Source organism: Pseudophryne corroboree, chromosome 8, assembly GCF_028390025.1.
Source record: "Pseudophryne corroboree isolate aPseCor3 chromosome 8, aPseCor3.hap2, whole genome shotgun sequence".
NCBI classification, from domain to species: Eukaryota; Metazoa; Chordata; class Amphibia; order Anura; family Myobatrachidae; genus Pseudophryne; species Pseudophryne corroboree.
Window position 1 is genome coordinate 480424620 of NC_086451.1, and position 22106 is coordinate 480446725.

The 22106-nt window shown below is 49.3% G+C and overlaps 1 protein-coding gene across 1 annotated transcript in view; it reads left to right on the forward strand.

Moving 5' to 3' along the window:
* Window positions 1–16084, forward strand: part of POF1B (POF1B actin binding protein) — a 95990-nt gene extending 79906 nt beyond the window's left edge. Inside the window, exons 9-19 of the mRNA XM_063938390.1 lie at window positions 6030–6163; window positions 6712–6736; window positions 6925–6999; window positions 7239–7331; window positions 7955–8068; window positions 8293–8445; window positions 8837–8956; window positions 10391–10519; window positions 11656–11720; window positions 12899–13016; window positions 13985–16084. Coding sequence (XP_063794460.1) covers window positions 6030–6163; window positions 6712–6736; window positions 6925–6999; window positions 7239–7331; window positions 7955–8068; window positions 8293–8445; window positions 8837–8956; window positions 10391–10519; window positions 11656–11720; window positions 12899–13016; window positions 13985–13990 — 1032 coding nt within the window. The 3' untranslated portion in view covers window positions 13991–16084. The remainder of the gene's footprint in view (window positions 1–6029; window positions 6164–6711; window positions 6737–6924; window positions 7000–7238; window positions 7332–7954; window positions 8069–8292; window positions 8446–8836; window positions 8957–10390; window positions 10520–11655; window positions 11721–12898; window positions 13017–13984) is intronic.
* Window positions 16085–22106: the final 6022 nt, after the last annotated feature.

A 22106-nucleotide genomic window follows, 5' to 3' on the forward strand; every position in this document is an offset into this window, starting at 1 on the left:
TTTGATACACAAAAATAAAATGAATTACAATACATAAAAATACCAGGCCGGTATAATGAAATGTTACTGGCCATATAAGAGCGTTCTATCTGTAATCCGCACTAATTCATGGCCATCTGTGGGCAGCGGGAGCTCCCATTGCAGTTCCTATAAAACGTTTTGTAATTGGGCTGTAGAAATAAAGACTCATGTCAGGCGTCGGTGAAGCAGTGTATTTTATGGCAGCAGACACTGCACTTTAACATGCATAGACACAGGCCTGGACAAACAGGCACGTAAAATAAACAGGTCAAAGTAAATGTCCCAGCACTAAGGTGCTTTAATGCGATGGCCTGCAGCCACAATCTGTTATGTTCCTCAGCCAATATCATCAGTCCCTGGCACTAAAGAGGCACCTGCCTACTAACTGGCTGCTATTCAGCATCAGTGCACAGAACACTGGGTGTATGAGAGTTGTAAACCTTCCTGTCTCTCAGTGATAAGTTCCTGCTGGATCTGTGCAGCGTGGGAAACCTGGAATTCCAAACTTCCACTGCCTGTGCAGACTGCACAGTTTTTACTTTGGCCTCCCTTGTAGGGAGCTGATCCTACAGGAATGTGGGTAATTCAGGTGAGAGACAACCCCTCTCTCTCTACAGTTTATTTACATAGTTACATAGTTATTGAGGTTGAAAAGAGGCAAAATGCCCATCGGGTTCAACCTGTATTCTGTGTTAAGCTGTTCATGTTATAATGCACCAGCTGGAGTAATGGTTTAGTACCAATTGACAACTATGATTCTTACCACTACCAGATATTTAATGTCAATATGTTAAATGCTGTAGCCCTGGATACATTTTCCAGTTAGAAATTTGTCCAAACCATTTTTAAATGCATTTACAAAGTCCGCCATTATTACCTTCTCCGGCAGGGAGTTCCAAATCTTTATTGCTCTTACCGTGAAGAATCCTTTCCTACATTGTGTACGGAATTTTCTCTCTTCTAGCCTCAGCGAGTGCCCACGCGTCCTATACAGAGTTCTTTTAATAAACAAATCCTCTGTTAACTCCTTGTAGTGACATTTACATATTTGAAGATATTAATAAAGTCTCCTCTTAGACGCCTCTTTTCCAGTGTATACATATTTAATCTAGTAAGCCACAGGTTCTCAAACTCGGTCCTCAGGACCCCAAACAGTTCATGAGTACACCTGTGCACCTGCTGGGTGACCTGCAAAACATGCACTGTGTGGGGTCCTGAGGACCAAGTTTGAGAACCACCATAGTAAGCCTTTCCTCGTACTCCAGCGACTCTAACTTTTTAATCAATTTAGCAGCTCGTCTTTGAACTCTTTCTAGTTCCCCGATATCTTTCTTATAATATGGTGCACAGAGCTGAACACAATATTCCAGGAGCGGACGTACCAATGATTTGTACAGCGGCAGGATTACATCCTCATCCCTTGTCTCAATTCCCCGTTTTATGCACGCAAGGACTTTACTTGCCTTCTTTACTGCGCTCTGACATTGTGTACCGTTACTAAGCCTATTATCTATGAGCACCCCCAAATCCTTTTCCACCACGGTTACCCCTATATTTACCCCATTTAGAGTGTAGGATGCAAGTGTGTTTTTTGTCCCAAAAAGCGTAACTGTTGCATTTTTCTATATTGAACCTCATTCTCCATTTAGATGCCCAGGTTTGAAGTTTATATAAGTCATTCTGCAGAGACTCCACATCTATTTCTGAATTAATTACCTTACACAGTTTAATATCATCTGCAAAGATTGACACTGTGCTTTCCAGGCCTATTCCTAGGTCATTGATAAATATATTGAACAGCAGTGGTCCGAGTATGGACCCTTGTGGTATTCCGCTGAACACAGGTGCCCAGCTGGAGAACATCCCATTGACCACTACTCGTTGTACCCAGTGGCGTAACTAGAAATTTTTCTCCCCCAAGCCAAAAAATTCTTCAGCGCCCCCCCCCCATCCCCCATAATTGGCACTAGTAAAGGGACAAACATGCGCCACAAAAGGGGCGTGGCTACGTTGAAATGGGCGTGGCTTCACATAAAGGGGCGTGGCATTGCAGGAAAAGACTACCTTATACCCCAGTTTTGCAACCTGCACGCCCAGACGTTAGCCACCACTGGAAAGAAAAATAATCCTGATTCATGCCCCTTACATTATTTGTCATTTTTCCTCCTTATAGTAATGCCCAGTATACATTATGCCACATACTGCAATGGCCCTTACACATTATGCCACACACAATAATGCACATGACACAATAATGCACATCGTAATGCCTCCGACACATTATGCCACACACCGTAATGCCTGTTACACATTATGACAGGAATCGCAATGCCCGTTATACATTATGCTACACACTGCAATGCCCCTGATACATTATAGCACATACCACAATGCTTGTGATATAGTATACCACACACCGTAATGCCTGACACATTATGACACACACCGCAATGTCCGTGATACATTATGCCACACACTGCAATGACCCTGAGACATTATACCACATACCACAATGCCCGTGATATAGTATACCACACACCGTAATGCCTGACACATTATGACACACACCGCAATGTCCGTGATACATTATGCCACACACTGCAATGACCCTGAGACATTATACCACATATCACAATGCCCGTGATATAGTATACCATACACCGTAATGCCTGTGACACATACCGCAATGCCCGTTATACACTATGCCACACACCGCAATGCCCGTTATACATTATGCTACACACTGCAATGCCCCTGATACATTATAGCACATACAATGTCTGTGACACATTATGACACACACTGCAATGCCCCTGATACATTATAGCACATACAATGCCTGTGACACATTATGACACACACCGCAATGACCCTGAGACATTATACCACAATGCCCATGATATAGTATACAACACACCGTAATGCCTGACACATTATGACACACACCGCAATGTCCGTGATACATTATGCCACACACTGCAATGACCCTGAGACATTATACCACATATCACAATGCCCGTGATATAGTATACCATACACCGTAATGCCTGTGACACATACCGCAATGCCCGTTATACACTATGCCACACACCGCAATGCCCGTTATACATTATGCCACACTGCAATGCCCCTGAGACATTATACCACATACCACAATGCCCGTGATATAGTATGCCACACACCGTAATGCCAGTGACACATTATGACACACACCGCAATGTCCGTGATACATTATGCCACACACCGCAATGCCCATTACACATTAAGTCCTACAGTAAGACTTCTAATTACTGTTAAATAACCTGCTCCTTGCCAGGGGTTTCATGCTCTTGGTTCCATGCACGGTGCCAGGGGTTTTCATGCACTGGGTGTCATACTCGTTGCCAGGGGTTTCATGCACTGGGTGTCATGCTCATTGCTAGGGGGTAGTGCTAGTTGCTAGGGCTGTGCTCCCAGTGCCACATATGCCCCCAGTACCAGATATTCCCCCACAGTGCCAGGTACTCACATGCCCCCAGTGCCAAATATAGCCCCCCCCCATGTGTCCGGTACACATATACCCCCCCAGTGCCACATATACCCCCAGTGCCAGATATTCCCCCACAGTGCCAGGTACTCACATGCCCCCAGTGCCAAAAAAAGCCCCCCCCCCCATGTGCCAGGTACACATATACCCCCCCAGTGCCACATATGTCCCCTCTGTGCCACATATGCCCCGATCTGTGCTCCCCCAGTGCCAGTTAAATTCCCCCCCCCCCTCGCTCCCCCGCTGTTTTGTGTTGGAGGGACACGGAGGGCACAGTGCGCGCCTCTCCTGTGTCCCTCCTGCGTCTCCGACGGGTCTGTTAAATGTAGTGCCGGTTAGTGAGCCAATCAGAGCTCACGAACGGCACTTCATTTATTAGACCCGCCGGAGACGCAGGAGGGACACAGGAGAGGCGCGCGCTGTGCCCTCCGTGTCCCTCCGTCACAGCAGCAGAGGGAAGGAGGGAGAGGAGACAGCAGATTGACATACGGACATGCTCGTCCGCATTTCAATCTGCGCTAAATCAGTGGCGGCAGCCCTGCGCCCCCAAGCCACCGCGAGGGCTGTGGGGGCAGTAGTTACGCCACTGGTTGTACCGTTATCCAGCAAATTACCTATCCATGTACAAATAGTATATCCTAGGCCAAGTTCCCATAATTTATTGATCAGTCCCCTGCGAGGCGCTGTAGTAAAGTGAATTCCTTCATAATGTCTATACTCTGCTCCATTGATCTAGCTTCAAAAAGCAAATGAATAGAGCCAGTTATTGTAATGAAAGTGTCAATAGAGAAAATAAAATACCTGTAATATATTAAGTGTCGGAGCCTTATACACCTGCCGGACATTGGAGGAATCGCAGCTCACCATTACATGAACCTCTAAATGATCCTGCATCGCTGCAGGTGGTGAATGCGGTACTAGGTTTGCGTTCTCCGTTCACCATTCCTGTCTATAACCCGCAGATGATGATAATGCGCTGTACGTACCCCGTAACATGTAACGTTCCCCTGCAGAATGTGATGACTTACATGACGGGTTATCTGCAAACTCTCTACACGTCCCCAAACTGATCATGTTACTGTGACAGCCTCGCTGGGGGGTATTTATCAAAGCTTGGAGAGAAATAGACTTAGGAGAGATAAAGAGGGTCTATGAACTATGCCTTAGAGAGAGATAAGGTGAACGGAGATTAAGTACCAGCCAATCAGCTCCTGTCATTTTTCAAACATGGCAGCTAGGAGCTGATTGGTTCGTATTTTATCCCTCACAATTATATTTCTCTCTGAGTTTTAATAAATACCTCCGGACACGTTTATGCAGAATGAGTGTAATCTGAGAGACACGGAGCTAAATGATTTATGTTTCACCAGACAAACATTTTGGGGCTAAAGAAAGATTTTGTTGTTATACTTTTGTTTTACATATATCTGTAATTATATGAATTATATACATATCGGTTTCTGTTACTGTATCTGTGAGAGGAGATAATGCAGCAGCAGTGCAGGAATGCCTGGAACCTGCTTCAAATAGGTCTAAGTTTAATACTGCATTAGGAAGTGCTGTATTTCCATCATATGGGGGCAGTAACACGAGCGGCCACGGTACTGACTCCATATTTACGGTTGGATTTTATGAAAGCTCCATTTTACAGTATTTTCATATGCCCACTGCTTACTGCCATTAGTGACCCCTTTTTAAGTTTAAGGCTTTAAACACTGGTTTTATTTTATACCAATACCAATAATACATCTGAAAAGGATGCATCTGACGTTCAGGCATTCCTATAGAGACAGACGGACTTACAGTACTGTACATATAAATATTAGGTCAGAATTGCGTACTTATATGTATACAGATGGGTCCACAGTTATCTTGACTAGTTTTCTGCGCCTAGGCACAACATGATTTATTAGCATAAACCCTTCATCTATTGTTCTCAACTGCAATACAATACAGAGAACAATACAGGAGGGGATTAAGTCATTACAGCAGGGGATTAAGTCCGACTGGCCAGTCTCAGTTAATCCTATTAAAGGTCAAGATAAACATGGACCCATCTGTATATTGCGGCTCGTCTTCAGATGCCTGCAGCTCAGACACGGCAGTATTTCTGCGTCAGGTGTGCGAATCCTTAGGTTTATTTTGCATTATCCTGAGTTCTATATGATAGGGAGTCATGTAATGTTAATAATTGGGATAGTTGATTGTAATAAAATCTAATCACCCGTACATCTGTTGTTTAGCGCTGTATAAATCCAATTCTGAATTCTGTATAGTCCCTGTATTACAGTGGTTTAAATAATAAATGAATTCTAGTAGACGGCTGTGACTTCATACTGTATAGCTGCAGTGCTACGAATGCAGCGCTAGGAAGCGTATCCGGGGATCGCGTCCGAGGTCGTCTGTCTGGGGTGTGCGCTGTACTTACTGTATGTGAACTTTATGATAATAATCTAAAGTCAGTTCTTGTGTTTCATTCCAGCAGCGAAGCTGCGACAAATCCGGGCCGGAGCAACTGGACGCTCGCTATTTCGGCGAGCTGCTGGCTGAATTGAGCCGGAAGAACAACGACCTGTACAGCTTTTTGCTGCAACATGTGGAAAAAATCGGAGCCAGGTAATCGCTTTCATTCTGTATCAGTAAAATTGCAGGTTCCTCCCAGGTGGCAGATAAATGAATAAAATAGCCCCTACTGCCCCTGTAATCCGCACGGCTTTGCGGTATTGATACACTGTATATTCTTTGTAAGCGCTGAGCAGTTTGTCATGTCATCGTGACATTGGGGACAGTCTGTTGTTACTTATGTTACTGGTGATCAGATCTGATAAGAAAGAAACAATAAGTTTCGTTTTAGTTTTAGGGAAAGTTTGTGAACATCTTTTTTATTAAACTAAGGGGCCAAAGCTTTCCATGATTGCAGTACGGCGGTCCCCAGATTATACACGTGGTCGCCCCCCTGGCAGAGCCACTGATTTCCGACCACGAGTTGCAGAACATGAAGCTATTTCTTAGCATTTAGATCTATTGAATTTTGCATTTCCCTGTAGCCCATGTCTTGTATTGTCTGCGTTTTTGTTCTTTAAATAAGTCATTCTTATATACAGCCCTGTTCTATGTGGTGTCCTCCATATGTACTTACACAGAGTTTCTTCTTGTGATTTCAGGAAACCCTCAGACTCTGAGTTTCAGGTACGTAGGGGAACGGTGGTCAGTATGAGTGATGTGATAACTTGCTGGTGGGTTACAGTAGTCCCAGATGGGGTGAAGTTATTGGGTTCCTGTTAATGATGATGGGTCCACTGGTCGCCAATGATCTGGTATCAAACTTTCTCCGTGGCAATGACCACGTGCTAACGTGGCTGTTCTATTTCCTGCAGTCTGAGGATGTCGAATCGCTTATCCCAAAAGGAGTCTCAGAACTGACCAAGCAGCAGATCCGGTATCTCCTGCAGGTGAGGAAATGCAGCGCCGAAAGTACTGTCCGCTATTGTCTCCTAGGCGGTCGCTGGTATCACCTACTCATTGTCATCTCATAGTTTAGTGGCTGGGAAAGGAGGACTGGTGTTTTCCCTGTTGCTGTTATACAGCGATGTGCCCAGTATATTACAGTATATAGCACTGTGTACAATATTGTGTATCCGGTGGGTGGGATACTGCCAGATTACTGACGTCACCTTCTCTGTATCCTCAGATGCGTCAGACCTCAGACAAGTCGATGAGATTGGTGCTGTCCACCTTCAGCAGCCTGAGAGAGGAGCTGGGACATTTGCAGAATGACTTAACGGTAAGTGTGCGCTAGAACCCCCGTTACTCTCCCTCCACCTACGCAGCCGCCGTCATCTGTGTCTCTTATATATATTATACACATTGCGTGGGGAACTGTACACTGATCATCAGAACATACTGTAAGTGGAGGGATTAGTTACGGGTCATATGTTGATAAATTAGTGGCGGGCTCCTTGTTGGGTGGAACGGAGACGAGAGACGGAGAGATTGTGGTGGAAGATGGGGGCAGTTAGCAATATATGTAGCGTTACAGCAGGTGGGAGCATGAGGTGGAGTGTGGCTGGACTGAGATGAGTGTCCGGGGGGTACACAATATAACTCGGATATAAGCTGTTTTATCCAGACCCGTATACATTAATTGGTGCTTGCTGATTGGCCCCTTGACGTTCCTTACACTGTGATTGGCCGGTTTGACAGTTTTTGTTGTGCTACTTCAGAAACTTTTGGTGAGTCGGGAGCTGCTCTCGAATAAATTTGCAGATCTCTTAAATTACCCGGGCAGTGGTTATTACTTCTGAATAAACCATACATAGGGGCATCAGTCACCCCCAATTTGAGCCGTCCCTTCGCGTATTTCATACATGCAGAATTCCCTGCTTAATGACCTTCTTTCATCTGCAGAAATTAGAACTTGACAATAAAACACTTGCCGGAGACTTGACCTTCAAGGATAATCAGATCAAAGAGTACGAGGCCATCTTGGCGTCACTGCGGGAGAAAAACCGCCTGCAGCAGGTAAGACTCCTCTTCTGGCGAATCCCCGGAACCCAGAATAGACCTGAACGCACCTGGCGGTAATTATGACAAGTGGCGCAAAAGGGAAACACGGAGTCACCAAATACGTTTGTTCCAGCAGTCGTCCTTATCTCTGGTACATTATTAGAAGCGTTTCTGTGACGTCAGAAGAAGCGTATACAGGTGCGTCTAACGCCCACTTGTGTCTCCTTTTCTGTATTCAGCAAGAACTGAAACAGAATCAGATGAAGCTGCGCAGCTTGGAGGACAACATCCTGTCCCTGCGCAATGCGGACAGCGACAAAGATTATCAGCTGAAGGAACTGGAATACACCAAGAACGCTCTGCAGCAGGAGAACAAGACTCTCCGGGTGCAGGTGGGTCTCCTGGCTACTTACACTTAGCATGGCAGGGCTTAAGGATTCCCGCACATAGGCTTTTCCTAAGCACTAGAATTTTTAGAACTCACCGATGATCATTATATTGTTCTCCATAATTAACAACGACAAGATCTGTATCCAGGCTCCCTTTATGGCTATTATCGATCCTCCGTATTAAGATACTGTAGACACAGAGCAGACTGACACCAGTAAGATGTTCCTCCTCCCATTCTGCCCTGGTGTCATTATGTAATTCCTCCTCTACCGGCTCATATATTAGTTACTGGAAGTTCTGTGCTGTGGCATTATTCTGTATTAGTGTTGCGGGATACATTGCGGTGCTATATAGAAGCCAGTGTGAATGAATTTATGTCGCTGCACTTCCCAGGTCAATGAAACCGTCTCCAGCCCCGTACTCCAAAACAAGATTGACGAACTCAACAGATACTACAAGGAAATGATTGACAGCCTTCGAGACGAGAAGGACAAGGAGTTGCGCTCATTAAGGGTAAGACTATTGGCTAGAATTGACTTAGTCGTTCTTGTAACCCTATAACCCTGTATACTTGTTACATGTGCCAGGCCCTTCTAAAGGATTCTACTAATGGAATGCTGGGCCATTGGGCTGAAGCGCAGTTGGGAGCATTTAGGGCTAGTTTTCTTGATGCTGTATATCATGTAGCAGTAGCATGCACCACCTACAGGATATAAAGGTGTACTGCACCCCAAGAATGTCACTAGAGGTCTGCAGAACATTGCTGTTCCAAATAAGCCTTAACAACGACACCAACCCATATACCGATAATTATAATGACATCCTGCAATCGCTCTGCTGTTCTGATGCGTTTCGTGGTGGCCCACACAACTTCTTCAGATGAATATAGAGCGCTGTTGATACTGTATAATATCGGCATCGGGGGCTATATGCGTGGCTTACAGTAACTGGTCTTCGCTTTCTGAGTGAGACATTATTCCGTCTCCCCTATTACCTGCCTCTGATTTATATGCCGTCTCTGGGACGTTAAAGTGCCACAACTGTGATTTAAAAGAAAGGTCATAGTTAAACCCTTGTTTTCCAAAAATAAAGTCTGTTTACTGGCCAGTCTGGGAAGGAGAAGGCGTTCCATGTGTTTATTAATAACAAAATAATTATACTTACGTCTTTTACTATAAGCAGCTGACACGCACGAGTCCGTTTATCAGCACTATATGGTAATGTACGGAAATGTGTATGAGTTGTGTACTGGGACTTTCTGCACCTCCTGACGTATCCGATCCTGTTACTTGCACAGGGAAAGAGGCGCATTTGCTACTTATTCAGAGTTGGTCACATTTTGCATCTGTGGTTAACGCCAGAATAGGGAGCCAGATGCAACTTTTTTCCTTGGACGCGCTTTTAACACACTGCGTCTGAGTCTGAATAATGCTTTGGATCTGCAAAATTGCTTCCGGCATGCTGAGAGAATTGTGTGGCGCTGGTTCCATTCCATATGGAAAACTTAGTGACATATTTTCCCTGAGTACAATGCAAAATGTCATATCGAAACACGTAACGAAGGGGAATATTTTGCAGAACTGTCAACTGTGTCACCCGGTGCCTGAATAAATGGTAGCATTAAACCTTGTTTATATTTGGCGTTTAACCCTGTAGATAAACCCTGTGTAGATGAACCGTGTGTTCTATAGAAACATTACTTTTTGAAAGAGTAATGTTCCTACAGAGTATATGTGTGGTCCCTGAACACACAACTCTAAAGAAGCTTCTCCCCCCCCCCCACCCGCCTCCTTGTAATCGCTGCTCTGACACCAACTCTCTCCCCACCACCTGCTACCAGTGTAATTAATTCCTCTCCCTCATCTATCCATAAAATATATATTAATAGCAGAGGAACAATATAATATGAGGTATAATAATAATTTGTTGGTGGAATGTGTGTTCCAGACTCAGATCACCAAGTTCCAGCATGACATGACCACCCATGAAGGCAGCAGCAGCGATTTACAGATGCGGCTTCTGGAGCTGACGTCCTCGTTGGAAGAGAGAGATTCCTTAATTAAGAGGCAGCAGGAGGTAAGAAGGTGATTTGCCTACGGCAGTCCGGGGTAACCTTCATCTCTTGTGGAACTGCAAGTCTCAGCATGCTCTGCACTTTCACCAGAGCTACCTAAGAAGATTCTAAGGTTAAAAGAGAACTTCTCCCGATCCTGCAATGTAGTTTATGGATGAAAGTCAAGAGGTTTATCCTCTACACAACTTTAGTCCCTTGTATCCCAAATCAGGTGGGTCCCTCTAGGCGCCCGGTTGTCCTAAATACCAATGTTGGCCTACTTTTCCATTGTCAGTGTCCCCTTCCCATAATTCCCCCATTTGTATCAGTAATCCTACTGTTTGGAATAGTGGGGGGAAGATAAATACAGAAGATATCAGGGCTGTCTTCACTACACATACCACCAAAGGACATTCACGGTGCTTATTGCAATGGGAAAATGTGCTTTCCCTTCTAAAATACCCATAGAAAGCTCAGAAGGTACCCAGAGGAACGTGTAGGCTTGGGGCCTTTTTCTGCCTTCTCTAGGGGTGTGTAAAACACCTAGGCTTTGCAGCCTCCTCTTCCAGTAACCCATTGAGCATCTCTAGTAACGTGCCCCCTCTGTTGTATGAACCTCATTTAAATAAAATCTTGATTTTACTTGTAGACGCAACTATAGTTGCATCGTCCCAATCTGCATTCGTCAAAGGAATTTCACGATTTACCCCACTCCGTCCATTAAAAGCTGCGTTATGTGTCATCCTGCCGACGACGCCAGTCTGCCCACTTACTATCTCTTTATAAACTGCCATCATTTGAAACACAGTACATGAAGTGCATTAAAACATTTGCCGACACTGTAATATATGCAGCAACGTGGAAACAACACCCTATTGTTGTGGCATTACCCACAAATCTCATAAAAACTAATAGGCGATAGGGCAGCAGTTTTCCGTAAGCGATTTTACGGTGTGATGTCGGGAGATTTGTGGAAGCCTTAAACGTCACTTTTACAGTAAGGAGTCACTTTTTCTCTCACACGGTACACGCAAAATGAGATGCGCTTTATAATGTATGAATTTTGTTTCACGTGGAAGTTGTCCGAACGTAATTTTGAAAATATTTTTGCTTTAATAGCAAGATTTTTAAATCGTATATTTTTATTTATTCATTGTAGGAGCTTTTTAGACTGCGCCAACTGAGGGAGTCAACAAATTTAAGCAAAGAGGTCATCACAACGCAGTAAGTTCCACACAAACCCAACTACATAGGAAACACAAGTCCCAGAGTCTAGAGCCAACTGAAGCTACGGGGCAATTAAGGTTTCCTGTATCTGATACACATTGTACTACGGGGGTCATTCCGAGTTGATCGCTCGCTGACGTTTTTCGCAGCGCAGCAATCAGGACACTACTGCGCATGTGTATGCAATGCGCAGGCGCGTCGTACGGGTACAAAGCGGATCGTTGCTGGGCGATGGATTTAACGAAGAATCTGTTCGCTCAGCCGATCGCAAGGTGATTGACAGGAAGAAGGCGTTTGTGGGTGTCAACTGACCGTTTTCTGGGAGTGTTTGGGAAAACGCAGGCGTGTTTAAGCGTTTGCAGGGCGGGTGTCTGACGTCAATTCCGGCACTAAAGAGACTGAAGTGATCGCAAGGGCTGAGTAAGGTCAGAGCTACTCAGAAACTGCACAAACTGTTTTTGCAGAGCTCGGCTGCACATGCGTTCGCACACTTGCAAAGCGAAAATGCACTCCCCCGTGGGCGGCGACTATGCGTTTGCACGGCTGCAAAAAACAGCTAGCGAGCAATCAACTCGAATGGAGGGCCTATGCTGGGACAGGTTTACACTACACGGCCAAACTATCTGGTCACCCTTCTAATTAGTGTGTCGCCCGTTTCATCCACAGACATTGGTAACTGGCGCACCGCGCTAAGTACTCTCCATTGTTCTAGTAACCAATTCCATATTCATGCCATGGTTTTGGAAAGAGAGGTTTAGTACATGGGTGTGATGTTTGATATGTGGTGTGTTTATATTAGAGAGGGACGGGTTCGGATTTACCCGGATCTCAAAACAGCATCTTATTGGCTCTCGCAGGTCACATCTTGGATAGCCAATAAGATAAATCCGAACTCGCATTAATTTTGGCGTTAAGAACCAAGTAAATCCCATAGGAACATAACATTAAAAAAAAGACCGCGTGCATTATTTGTCATGAACTATCCATTTTCACAGCACATTTTTGTGAACCTATAAGTGAATATCGGATGAATTTAAGGTCCCATTTTAGGACTCTCTGGGAAGAGAACTACCATATAGATTTTCCAGCCATTTTGAGCAAAATGACATCAGTCAAGTAAAATGATGGTGTTACATGAATGTCATGTAAACTCTGAATATCTTGTTGTGGAACAGATACAGCACCCAGTATCCCATCCTCCGGCTGTTGTCCGACTACAAAGATAAATCTCCCTCCACAACTACGGGGACTCGGACTGTGGTCATTGAGCGCAGAGGGAACGCATGGAAGCAGGTACGAGGCGTTGTGTGGTTACCGTACGTACGCTGCGTACAGAACAGACAAACGGCGGCCAAAACGCTGCCGTGCCGCCCAGTGACCGCCTCTGCCTGTCAATCAGGCAAAGGCGATCGCTAGGCAACGACAGCCGTCGGCTGTCAGCCATGCGCCGGCGCAATTGTGACCTGATCGCTGCGCTGCGAAGAACTGCAGCGAGTGATCAGGTCAGAATGACCGCCATAGACCCTTCAATTGGGGAAGGACATTATCTACTGTACAGATGGAGCCATCTTCACCTTGGCCTTTAATAGGATTAATTGAGCCAGGGCAGTCGGACTTGGGGGGTCATTCCGAGTTGATCGCAGATGTGCTAAATTTAGCACAGCTCTGATCATCTTCCCTGACATGCGGGGGGATGCCCAGCACAGGGCTAGTCCGCCCCGCATGTCAGTCCGCCCCCCTCCCCCGCACAAATACAAAAGCATCGCACAGCGGCGATGCTTTTGTATTTGTGGAGTAACTCCCTGCCGGCTGGCCGGGAGTTGATTGTTGCTGCCACTGGCCGCAGTGGCTGCGTGAGAAGTCACGCCCGCTCCCCCCAACGGTCCGGCTACGCCTCCCGCCCAGCGACCGCCTCTGTCTCAGAGGCAATCGCTGGGCAACGACGGCTGCCATGCACCAGCGGCCTGCAGCGCCGGCGCAGTTCCGACCCGATCGCTGCGACAAACTGCAGTGAGCGATCGGGTCGGAATGACCCCCTTAATCCCCTGCTGTATTGTTCTCTGTATTGTATTGCAGCTGAAAACAATAGATGAAAGGCTTATGCTAATAAGCCTTGGTGCACCTAGGTGCAGCAGAGAAGCCAAGATGATCGTAGCTCCATTTGTACATTACTTCTGTATACAGCACATCTTGTCCATGATGGATAATTGTGTGTCCGGAATATTTTGTGGATTTAAAAGAGCTTTTTCTGTTGGTTTCAGGAATGAACGAGACTATGCCAGCTCCGGAATGGTGTGGGGAAAACACACCGGGAGTAGTCAGACCAAGAAGACGTCCTATTTATCAGTGTTAGAGGTTCAGTCTGTGTACAGGCCGCACACACACAAACACACGGAGGATACAATTGTGTAACAGTCCGTCCTTGTACATTAGGTTGGGTCCTGTTCAGTTGATGAAGCCGGTTCTCTGTGCCAAAGTGTAAGACGTAACAAGTGAGTGTAAGTGCCTGACGTGTGTTATGGGAAGGGGCTGTACAGTCCCCTATAATGGAGAGGTCACTATAAGGGGTAAGCTGGGGCGGTTTTGGAAATCTTGCTTTGCACTATTGCTCTTGTTCGCATTGTTGGAACGTTTAGCGCTGAGTATATCCTGGGTGTTGGGCACAGACAGACTTGTTCTACTGAATTCACGTCACTGAAGTTTACTAATAGCGGAATTGGATTTATATTTTTATATCGTTTTGACATTTATATAAGTCGTAAGGACACAACTTAGCCTAAAGAGACCTGCAAAGGAATGCGCGTCATCTGATCTAGAAAGACCTGCGCCGTCTAGTAACAAGTTACTATAACAAATGGGAACCAGCTGGGCGTTAGGGGATTTGCGCCAGGCCGGAGATCACTTTCCAGCGGGTGGGAGCTTCCGCTCGTGAATCCTGTGTGTGTCCTGCGTGGACTGGAGCTGAATACTGACAAATGGATGTCACGTTCTGTATTATAAACCATTTTTCTCTCACTTGTATCATGTTTTAGAGCCGTTTCCAAAAAATGTATCGTCTTCGCCAAAATTATTCCACCCCACCGGCAGCCGAGAGCGGCCTCTATTACCTCCTGTCTGTAGGTATACCGCTTACTGCGGGGGGGTCCTCTCCCGCTGGGGGGGGGGGGTTGGGGGTAATGGGCGGTTTTATCCTGTATTTTAGGCTGGGGATGAAGTTGTTATAATAGGTTGTATGTAATACTGTCGGATGAGGCTACTCATGAACCGCCCAAGCTATTTCTCCTAAACAACGGGGGTCATTCCGAGTTGTTCGCTCGCAAGTGGATTTTAGCAGATTTGCTCATGCTAAGCCGCCGCCTACTGGGAGTGAATCTTAGCATCTTAAAATTGCGAACGATGTATTCGCAATATTGCGATTACACACCTCGTAGCAGTTTCTGAGTAGCTCGAGACTTACTCGGCATCTGCGATCAGTTCAGTGCTTGTCGTTCCTGGTTTGACGTCACAAACACACCCAGCGTTCGCCCAGACACTCCCCCGTTTCTCAAGCCACTCCCGCGTTTTTTCCGGAAACTGTAGCGTTTTTTCCCACACGCCCATAAAACGGCCTGTTTCCGCCCAGTAACACCCATTTCCTGTCAATCACATTACGATCGCCAGAACGATGAAAAATCCGTGAGTAAAAATCCTAACCGCACAGCAAATTTACTTGGCGCAGTCGCAGTGCGGACATTGCGCATGCGCATTAAGCGGAAAATCGCTGCGATGCGAAGATTTTTACCGAGCGAACAACTCGGAATGACCCCCAACATTCACAAATATAGATGCCAGATGTTCCGAGACCTGGAACCCTGGGAGAGGATTACATCACTGCTGTTCCTGGTTCCTATATTTGTGAATGTTCTAATACGCTGTGTTTTGCCCCTGTAGAAGCCTGTGCCGCATTATCTTAAAATGTAAGGTACTTATGTAAATGTCCTATAAAACATTTATTCTTCACCAAAGAGTGTATGTCGTATAGGTCTCAGCTGGCCATTGGCATTGATAAAGGAAAGCTGCAGAAATCTCTGCAATAAACTGGCTGCCGGAACCCGCGTTCTGTGGGAACCCCCTGATTACAGGGTATAGCATCCGTTCCGGCCATAGGTGTTCCCGGCCTCCGTCGCTGCTGCAGTATAACATGAGTATATAGGACACCTTACATCTGAGTAGTATATGCGTAGTGTATACAGCTTCCTCTATGCTTGCTGGATCGTGGGTGGATATTTTCTATAGACTGTTGTATTTTGTAGGTTATTACTGAAGTTTAAATGTTGCTGTGGAATATAAAGCGCTGTAAAATAAAATAGAAATAAAACCTCTAGATTTGAAGTGTGATTATTACTTAAATAATAGGGGGGTGGGGGGTGTTCTGTATTTGCAAATAACTCCTATTCAGAAAAAGCTTCTTGGAAACCCCTTTAACATAATGCACTTCACCTCTTTGCCCGCTGGACTGTTATAAGATATTATACTTGTTGGGGAAGTTGATATCCTGGCGGTCGGAATCCTGAACGTAAGTATGCCGCGAGGGTTAGGATACCGGCGGAGGGTTAGGGTGGTTGGTCTGGGGGTTAGGGTTAGGCTGCGGGCGGAGGGTTAGGGTGGTTGGTTTGGGGGTTAGGCTGCAGGGGGGAGGGTTAGGGTGGTTGGTTTAGGGGTTAGGCTGCGGGGGAAGGGTTAGGGTGGTTGGTCTGGGGGTTAGGGTTAGGCTGCGGGGGAAGGGTTAGGGTGGTTGGTTTGGGGGTTAGACTGCGGGCGGAGGGTTAGGGTGGTTGGTCTGGGGGTTAGGGTTAGGCTGCAGGGGGGTGGTTCGTTTAGGGGTTAGGGATAGACTGCGGGCGGAGGGTTAGGGTGGTTGGTCTGGGGGTTAGGGTTAGGCTGCGGGCGGAGGGTTAGGGTGGTTGGTCTGGGGGTTAGGGTTCGGCTGTGGGGAGGGTTAGGGTGGTTGGTTTGGGGGTTAGACTGCGGACGGAGGGTTAGGGTGGTTGGTTTGGGGGTTAGGGATAGGCTGTGGGCGGAGGGTTAGGGTGGTTGGTTTGGGGGTTAGGGTTAGGCTGCGGGCGGAGGGTTAGGGTGGTTGGTTTGGGGGTTAGGCTGCAGGGGGAGGGTTAGGGTGGTCGGTTTGGGGGTTAGGCTGCAGGGGGAGGGTTAGGGTGGTTGGTTTGGGGGTTAGGCTGCAGGGGGAGGGTTAGGGTGGTTGGTTTGGGGGTTAGGGTGCAGGGGGAGGGTTAGGGTGGTTGGTTTGGGGGTTAGGGATAGGCTGCGGGCGGAGGGTTAGGGTGGTTGGTTTGGGGGTTAGGCTGCAGGGGGGGGTTAGGGTGGTTGGTTTGGGGGTTAGGGATGGGCTGCGGGCGGAGGGTTAGGGTGGTTGGTTTGGGGGTTAGGGTTAGGCTGCGGGCGGAAGGTTAGGGTGGTTGGTTTGGGGGTTAGGCTGCAGGGGTAGGGTTAGGGTGGTTGGTTTGGGGGTTAGGGATAGGCTGCGGGCGGAGGGTTAGGGTGGTTGGTTTGGGGGTTAGGCTGCAGGGGTAGGGTTAGGGTGGTTGGTTTGGGGGTTAGGGATAGGCTGCGGGCGGAGGGTTAGGGTGGTTGGTTTGGGGGTTAGGGATAGGCTGCGGGCGGAGGGTTAGGGTGGTTGGTTTGGGGGTTAGGGTTAGGCTGCGGGGGAAGGGTTAGGGTGGTTGGTTTGGGGGTTAGGCTGCAGGGGGAGGGATAGGGTGGTTGGTTTAGGGGTTAGGGATAGACTGCGGGCGGAGGGTTAGGGTGGTTGGTTTGGGGGTTAGGGTTAGGCTGCGGGTGGAGGGTGTTTTGCCCCTGCAGAAGCCTGTGCTGCATTATGTTAAAATGTAAGGTACTTATGTAAATGTCCTATAAAACATTTATTCTTCACCAAAGAGTGTATGTCGTATAGGTCTCAGCTGGCCATTGGCATTGATAAAGGAAAGCTGCAGAAATCTCTGCAATAAACTCTGGCTGCCGGAACCCGCGTTCTGTGGGAAGCCCCTGATTACAGGGTATAGCATCCGTTCCGGCCATAGGTGTTCCCGGCCTCCGTCGCTGCTGCAGTATAACATGAGTATATAGGACACCTTACATCTGAGTAGTATATGCGTAGTGTATACAGCTTCCTTTATGCTTGCTGGATCGTGGGTGGATATTTTCTATAGACTGTTGTATTTTGTAGGTTATTACTGAAGTTTAAATGTTGCTGTGGAATATAAAGCGCTGTAAAATAAAATAGAAATAAAACCTCTAGATTTGAAGTGTGATTATTACTTAAATAATAGGGGGGTGGGGGTGGGGGGTGTTCTGTATTTGCAAATAACTCCTATTCAGAAAAAGCTTCTTGGAAACACCTTTAACATAATGCACTTCACCTCTTTGCCCGCTGGACTGTTATAAGATATTATACTTGTTGGGGAAGTTGATATCCTGGCGGTCGGAATCCTGAACGTAAGTATGCCGCGAGGGTTAGGATACTGGCGGAGGGTTAGGGTGGTTGGTCTGGGGGTTAGGGTTAGGCTGCGGGCGGAGGGTTAGGGTGGTTGGATTGGGGGTTAGGGTTAGGCTGCGGGCGGAGGGTTAGGGTGGTTGGTTTGGGGGTTAGGCTGCAGGGGGGAGGGTTAGGGTGGTTGGTTTAGGGGTTAGGCTGCGGGGGAAGGGTTAGGGTGGTTGGTCTGGGGGTTAGGCTGCGGGGGAAGGGTTAGGGTGGTTGGTTTGGGGGTTAGGCTGCAGGGGGAGGGTTAGGGTGGTTGGTTTAGGGGTTAGGGATAGACTGCGGGCGGAGGGTTAGGGTGGTTGGTCTGGGGGTTAGGGTTAGGCTGAAGGGGGGTGGTTCGTTTGGGGGTTAGGGATAGACTGCGGGCGGAGGGTTAGGGTGGTTGGTCTGGGGGTTAGGGTTAGGCTGCGGGCGGAGGGTTAGGGTGGTTGGTCTGGGGGTTAGGGTTCGGCTGTGGGGAGGGTTAGGGTGGTTGGTTTGGGGGTTAGACTGCGGGCGGAGGGTTAGGGTGGTTGGTCTGGGGGTTAGGGATAAGCTGCGGGCGGAGGGTTAGGGTGGTTGGTTTGGGGGTTAGGGTTAGGCTGCGGGCGGAGGGTTAGGGTGGTTGGTTTGGGGGTTAGGCTGCAGGGGGAGGGTTAGGGTGGTCGGTTTGGGGGTTAGGCTGCAGGGGTAGGGTTAGGGTGGTTGGTTTGGGGGTTAGGCTGCAGGGGGAGGGTTAGGGTGGTTGGTTTGGGGGTTAGGGTGCAGGGGGAGGGTTAGGGTGGTTGGTTTGGGGGTTAGGGATAGGCTGCGGGCGGAGGGTTAGGGTGGTTGGTTTGGGGGTTAGGCTGCAGGGGGGGGTTAGGGTGGTTGGTTTGGGGGTTAGGGATAGGCTGCGGGCGGAGGGTTAGGGTGGTTGGTTTGGGGGTTAGGCTGCGGGTGGAGGGTTAGGGTGGTTGGTTTGGGGGTTAGGCTGCAGGGGTAGGGTTAGGGTGGTTGGTTTGGGGGTTAGGGATAGGCTGCGGGCGGAGGGTTAGGGTGGTTGGTTTGGGGGTTAGGGTTAGGCTGCGGGGGAAGGGTTAGGGTGGTTGGTTTGGGGGTTAGGCTGCAGGGGGAGGGTTAGGGTGGTTGGTTTGGGGGTTAGGGATAGGCTGCGGGCGGAGGGTTAGGGTGGTTGGTCTGGGGGTTAGGGTTAGGCTGCGGGCGGAAGGTTAGGGTGGTTGGTTTGGGGGTTAGGCTGCAGGGGTAGGGTGGTTGGTTTGGGGGTTAGGGATAGGCTGCGGGCGGAGGGTTAGGGTGGTTGGTTTGGGGGTTAGGAATAGGCTGCAGGGGGAGGGTTAGGGTGGTTGGTTTGGGGGTTAGGGTTAGGCTGCGGGGGAAGGGTTAGGGTGGTTCGTTTGGGGGTTAGGCTGCAGGGTGAGGGTTAGGGTGGTTGGTTTAGGGGTTAGGGATAGACTGCGGGCGGAGGGTTAGGGTGGTTGGTCTGGGGGTTAGGGTTAGGCTGCAGGGGGGTAGTTGGTTTAGGGGTTAGGGATAGACTGCGGGCGGAGGGTTAGGGTGATTGGTCTGGGGGTTAGGGTTAGGCTGCGGGCGGAGGGTTAGGGTGGTTGGTTTGGGGGTTAGGGTTAGGCTGCGTGGGAAGGGTTAGGGTGGTTGGTTTGGGGGTTAGGCTGCAGGGGGAGGGTTAGGGTGGTTGGTTTGGGGGTTAGGGATAGGCTGCGGGCGGAGGGTTAGGGTGGTTGGTTTGGGGGTTAGGGTGGTTGGTTTGGAGGTTAGGCTGCAGGGGTAGGGTTAGGGTGGTTGGTTTGGGGGTTAGGGATAGGCTGCGGGCGGAGGGTTAGCGTGGTTGGTTTAGGGGTTAGGGATAGGCTGCGGGCGGAGGGTTAGGGTGGTTGGTTTGGGGGTTAGGCTGCAGGGGGAGGGTTAGGGTGGTTGGTTTAGGAGTTAGGGATAGACTGCGGGCGGAGGGTTAGGGTGGTTGGTCTGGGGGTTAGGGTTAGGCTGCAGGGGGGTGGTTGGTTTAGGGGTTAGGGATAGACTGCGGGCGGAGGGTTAGGGTGGTTGGTCTGGTGGTTAGGGTTAGGCTGCGGGCGGAGGGTTAGGGTGGTTAGTCTGGGGGTTAGGGTTAGGCTGCGGGCGGAGGGTTAGGGTGGTTGGTCTGGGGGTTAGGGTTCGGCTGTGGGGAGGGTTAGGGTGGTTGGTTTGGGGGTTAGGGTTAGACTGCGGGCGGAGGGTTAGGGTGGTTGGTTTGGGGGTTAGGGTGGTTGGTTTGGGGGTTAGGGTTAGGCTGCGGGCGGAGGGTGGTTGGTTTGGGGGTTAGGCTGCAGGGGGAGGGTTAGGATGGTTGGTTTGGGGGCTAGGCTGCAGGGGTAGGGTTAGGGTGGTTGGTTTGGGGGTTAGGCTGCAAGGGTAGGGTTAGGGTGGTTGGTTTGGGGGTTAGGCTGCATGGGGAGGGTTAGGGTGGTTGGTTTGGGGGTTAGGCTGCAGGGGGAGGGTTAGGGTGGTTGGTTTGGGGGTTAGGGATAGGCTGCGGGTGGAGGGTTAGGGTGGTTGGTTTGGGGGAAAGGGTTAGGCTACGGGGGAAGGGTTAGGGTGGTTGGTTTGGGGGTTAGGCTGCAGGGGGAGGGTTAGGGTGGTTGGTTTGGGGGTTAGGCTGCAGGGGGAGGGTTAGGGTGGTTGGTTTGGGGGTTAGGGATAGGCTGCGGGCGGAGGGTTAGGGTGGTTGGTTTGGGGGTTAGGCTGCAGGCGGAGGGTTAGGGTGGTTGGTTTGGGGGTTAGGCTGCAGGGGTAGGGTTAGGGTGGTTGGTTTGGGGGTTAGGGATAGGCTGCGGCGGAGGGTTAGGGTGGTTGGTTTGGGGGTTAGGCTGCGGGGGAAGGGTTAGGGTGGCTGGTTTGGGGGTTAGGCTGCAGGGGGAGGGTTAGGGTGGTTGGTTTGGGGGTTAGGCTGCAGGCGGAGGGTTAGGGTGGTTGGTTTGGGGGTTAGGCTGCAGGGGTAGGGTTAGGGTGGTTGGTTTGGGGGTTAGGGATAGGCTGCGGCGGAGGGTTAGGGTGGTTGGTTTGGGGGTTAGGCTGCGGGGGAAGGGTTAGGGTGGCTGGTTTGGGGGTTAGGCTGCAGGGGGAGGGTTAGGGTGGTTGGTTTGGGGGTTAGGCTGCGGGCGGAGGGTTAGGGTGTTAGGCTGCAGGGGTAGGGTTAGGGTGGTTGGTTTGGGGGTTAGTGATAGGCTGCGGGCGGAGGGTTAGGGTGGTTGGTTTGGGGGATAGGGTTAGGCTGCGGGGGAAGGGTTAGGGTGGTTGGTTTGGGGGTTAGGCTGCAGGGGGAGGGTTAGGGTGGTTGGTTTGGGGGTTAGGGTGGTTGGTTTGGGGGTTAGGGATAGGCTGCGGGCGGAGGGTTAGGGTGGTTGGTTTGGGGGTTAGGGTTAGGCTGCGGGCGGAGGGTTAGGGTGGTTGGTTTGGGGGTTAGGCTGCAGGGTTAGGGTGGTTGGTTTGGGGGTTAGGATTAGGCTGCGGGGGAAGGGTTAGGGTGGCTGGTTTGGGGGTTAGGCTGCAGGGGTAGGGTTAGGGTGGTTGGTTTGGGGGTTAGGGATAGGCTGCGGGCGGAGGGTTAGGGTGGTTGGTTTGGGGGTTAGGGTTAGGCTGCGGGCGGAGTTTTAGGGTGGTTGGTTTGGGGGTTAGGGTTAGGCTGCGGGGGAAGGGTTAGGGTGGTTGGTTTGGGCGTTAGGCTGCAGGGGGAGGGTTAGAGTGGTTGGTCTGGGGGTTAGGGTTCGGCTGCGGGGAGGGTTAGGCTGCACCAAGGAGGGAGGGTTAGAATTAGGGTTTCTTTGCTCCAGTACCCTGTCAGAATTTCAGGCTGTTGGGATGCCAGTGTC